Source organism: Dasypus novemcinctus, chromosome 21 (genome assembly GCF_030445035.2).
Source record: "Dasypus novemcinctus isolate mDasNov1 chromosome 21, mDasNov1.1.hap2, whole genome shotgun sequence".
Lineage (NCBI taxonomy): Eukaryota > Metazoa > Chordata > Mammalia > Cingulata > Dasypodidae > Dasypus > Dasypus novemcinctus.
In genome coordinates, this window is record NC_080693.1 from 29584767 (window position 1) to 29588138 (window position 3372).

The 3372-nt window shown below is 39.7% G+C and overlaps 1 protein-coding gene across 1 annotated transcript; it reads right to left on the bottom strand.

The window, feature by feature from the left end:
- Positions 1 to 1923: 1923 nt before the first annotated feature.
- LOC101411598 (olfactory receptor 1P1-like) lies at positions 1924 to 2871 on the bottom strand. Its single transcript, XM_023584007.2, has one exon. It carries the CDS (start codon positions 2869 to 2871, stop codon positions 1924 to 1926), a length of 948 nt encoding a protein of 315 aa, XP_023439775.2.
- Between the last annotated feature and the right edge of the window lie 501 nt (positions 2872 to 3372).

Consider the following 3372-nt stretch of genomic DNA (forward strand, 5'->3'; position numbering starts at 1 on the left):
TTTATAGGTTTTGATGAAATTCAAAATAACCTGTATCTATTATTTCAAGATCATGCAGAAAAAATCTAATGCCCTAAAAATGCCTATTCCATATATTCTCAAAATTTTACTTGCTTAGCTTTCAGAAGTTTGTCTATGATATGTCTTAGTGTGGATTTCATTGGATTTATCCTGTTTGGGTTCGCTCAGCTTCTTGATTTGTAGATTTATGTCTTCTGTCAAATTTGGAAAGATTTCATTCAGTATACCTTTGCATACTTCTTCATCTTTCACCCTCTTTCTCCTACCCTTCAACACTCAAACTACACAAATGCTAGATATTTTGTCACAGTTCTACAAGTTCTTAAGGCACTCTTCACTTTTATTCCATTTATTTGTTCTCTATTGTTCAGATTAGGTAACTTTTAATTTTTTTATTAGTATTTATTTACAAACACTCTTCACCAACCAAAAACTCCCCTTACCCGAAAACCCCATTCTCTGGTAACTGCTAATCAATTTTCTGTCTCTGTGAATTTGCTATTTCTAAATATCTCAAATAAGTGGCATCTTGCAATATCTTTCCTTATGTACCTTGCTTATTTCACACAGCATAATGTTTTCAAGGTTCATCCATGTTTAACATGTCTCAGACTTACATTTCTTCCTATGGCCAAATAATAGTTCATTGTGTGTTGGTACCATATTTTATTTATCCATTCATTTGTTGAAGTTTCAACAGAAAGAACCTTGAAAAGACACACGATTCCTCTCCTGCAAATGTGTAAGTCAGCATTTACAACCAGTCATGACTTAAACAGATAAAAAAGAAAGTTAGAGAATAGTTACAAATTAGTTACCACAATATTTAACTTAATTTATTAAATCTTCACAATATAGATTTCTATAAGTCGTTTACTAAAAAGAACATAAGTGACATACTGAAAAGAACATAGATCACTCCAGTATTACTGAGAGATTTGTTTTACAGTTGCAAAGATTTTTTATGCATAATTTTGAGCTTATAAGTGTTTGTGTAACTTTCTATTTTTGTAGGGGAAAAAATTGTATTTGTTCACTTAAAACTGGAAAATCTTACAATATGATATTGACCTTACTTATTACCTTAGTCTCCCAGAAATGTCATAACTAAGAACTGCAAACAAGGTGGCTTAAAACAACAGAAATTTAATGTCCCACATTTGTGGAGCCTAGAAGTCTGAAACCATGGTATTGGAAGGGCCATGCTCCCTCTCACACTGTAGGAAGGAATGTTTTGGCTCTTCCTACTTCTGGTAGTATGTCAGCAATATTTGACGTTCCTTGACTTGCTGCCACAGTACCACAGTCATATGGCAATCTCCCATGTGTCTGTCTGTAGGTCCAATTTTCCCTCTTCCCGTAAGAACCCAATTCATATTGTAGTAAAGCCCACCCTAATCCAGTATGCCCTCATCTTAACTAATTCCATTTATATGACTCTATTTCCAAATATAGTAATTTTCTGAGATCCTGGGTATTAGAATTTCAATATATCTTTTCATGAGAAAAATTCAACCCTTAACACTGCTAATATTTTGACCATTAACCCACTTTTCATACCTTCACTTGATCTTGTTTTAATAAATATCATAAGGGCTGTACAGACCATTAGAATGATTAACATTACAAAAGACATTCTTCTTTTTAAATAGTTATTTAATGACTTTCATTTTAAAATTTTATTAAATAAGTAAAATTCATAAGTGAATAAGTGCCTCAAAATAACTTGAAACACAAATGAAATCTTGTTTTTCCTGATAATTCAAAACTCATGGAAGGGAGTCCAGGAGGGGGCTGATGACAAGGCACATTTGAGATTAAGATATGAGACCATTGAGGTAGAAATTTCCATGAAGTCCCTCCCTGAAGGGGAGGAGGACACTTGCAGTTTTCCTGCTGACATCAGTGCCCCCAGAAGGACACTTTGCCCCTGAGAAGTCTCCCCAGTGCACTCTTCATGTCCTTGTTCCGTAGGCTGTAAATGAAGGGGTTCAGCAGGGGAGTCACCACTGTGTACAAGACAACAGCTACTGTGTCCTCTACTGAGTTGGAGGAAGAAGACGAGGGGCACAGATAAGCCCTGATCACTGTCCCAAAGAACAAGAAAACAACAGCAAGGTGGGAACTACAAGTAGAGAAGGCCTTGTGCCTTCCCTGGGCAGAGGGGACTCTGAGGATGGCTGAAACAATGTGGATATAAGACACCAAGATGAGCATAAAGGGGCTTAAAATGACTGCTCCCCCCACAAGGAGGAGGACAAGCTCATTGACCTGGGTGTCAGAGCAAGACAACTTCATCAGGGGTCCCAGGTCACAGAAGAAGTCAGGAATGATCTTCTTTGAGCAGAAGGAAAGCCGGAATATGAGGAAAGTGTGGGTCATGGCAACAAGATTCGTAAGTGTCCAGCAGGCAGTGACCATGAGGATACAGCGCTGGGGACTCATGACCACCGTGTAGTGGAGAGGGTGGCAGATGGCCATGTAGCGGTCATAGGCCATGGTGGCCAGGAGAAAGATGTCCATGTCCCCAAAGGTCAGGAAGAAGTAGAGCTGTGTCAGGCACCCTGCATAGGAAATGGACCTGCTCTGGGTCTGGAGGTTCACCAGAGCCTTGGGCACCGTGGTGGAGGTGAAAAGGATGTCTGCACAGGATAGACTGGCAAGGAAGAAGTACATGGGTGTGTGGAGACACCTGTCAGTGCAAATGGCCAGGACAATGAGTAGGTTTCCTGCCACAGTGACTACGTACATCCACAGGAACACCTGGAAGAGGAGGTACTGCTGTTCTGGCTGCTCTGAGAGCCCCCAGAGGAGGAACTCAAGGATGCTGGTCTGGTTCCCTCCTGCCATGAGCCCATGTCAGACCTCAAGGGAGACAATAACATTCTCTAAACGTATTTCACTCTAGATGATTGGGGAACATGCCATTCTCTGAATGCTAGAGAAAAGAAATAAAGAATGGCATTAGTGTATCCTACTAAATGCCCAGTGCTAGAAAGTGTGGGAGACACACCTTAACAGAAACAAAATGGATTGCTGGTTTGATTTCTCTGCACTCCTCTCTGTCCAAATTTCTTTAGTTGTAGTTTATTTTTCTACAGGTGTGCTCTCAGTGAACTCAAGATAATTTCATCTATTTATTTATTCACTCATTCATTCTACAGATTATGAGTACCAAGCTGCACCCAGGACAGTATTAGGTAAATAAGGCAGTGGTAATCCTTAAGTTCCGATAATTTTTAATCTAATGGGATGGATATAACTGCCCATACTAAGAGCCTGTAAAATTGGTGATTCAGAGTTCTCCATACACTGAGCTGCCCGCAAACCTCTCTGAGAGCACAGACTGGA

Excerpts from the sequence above, each read along its gene's own strand:
- LOC101411598 (XM_023584007.2), bottom strand. The coding sequence starts at position 2,871 with ATGGCAGGAGGGAACCAGACCAGCATCCTTGAGTTCCTCCTCTGGGGG.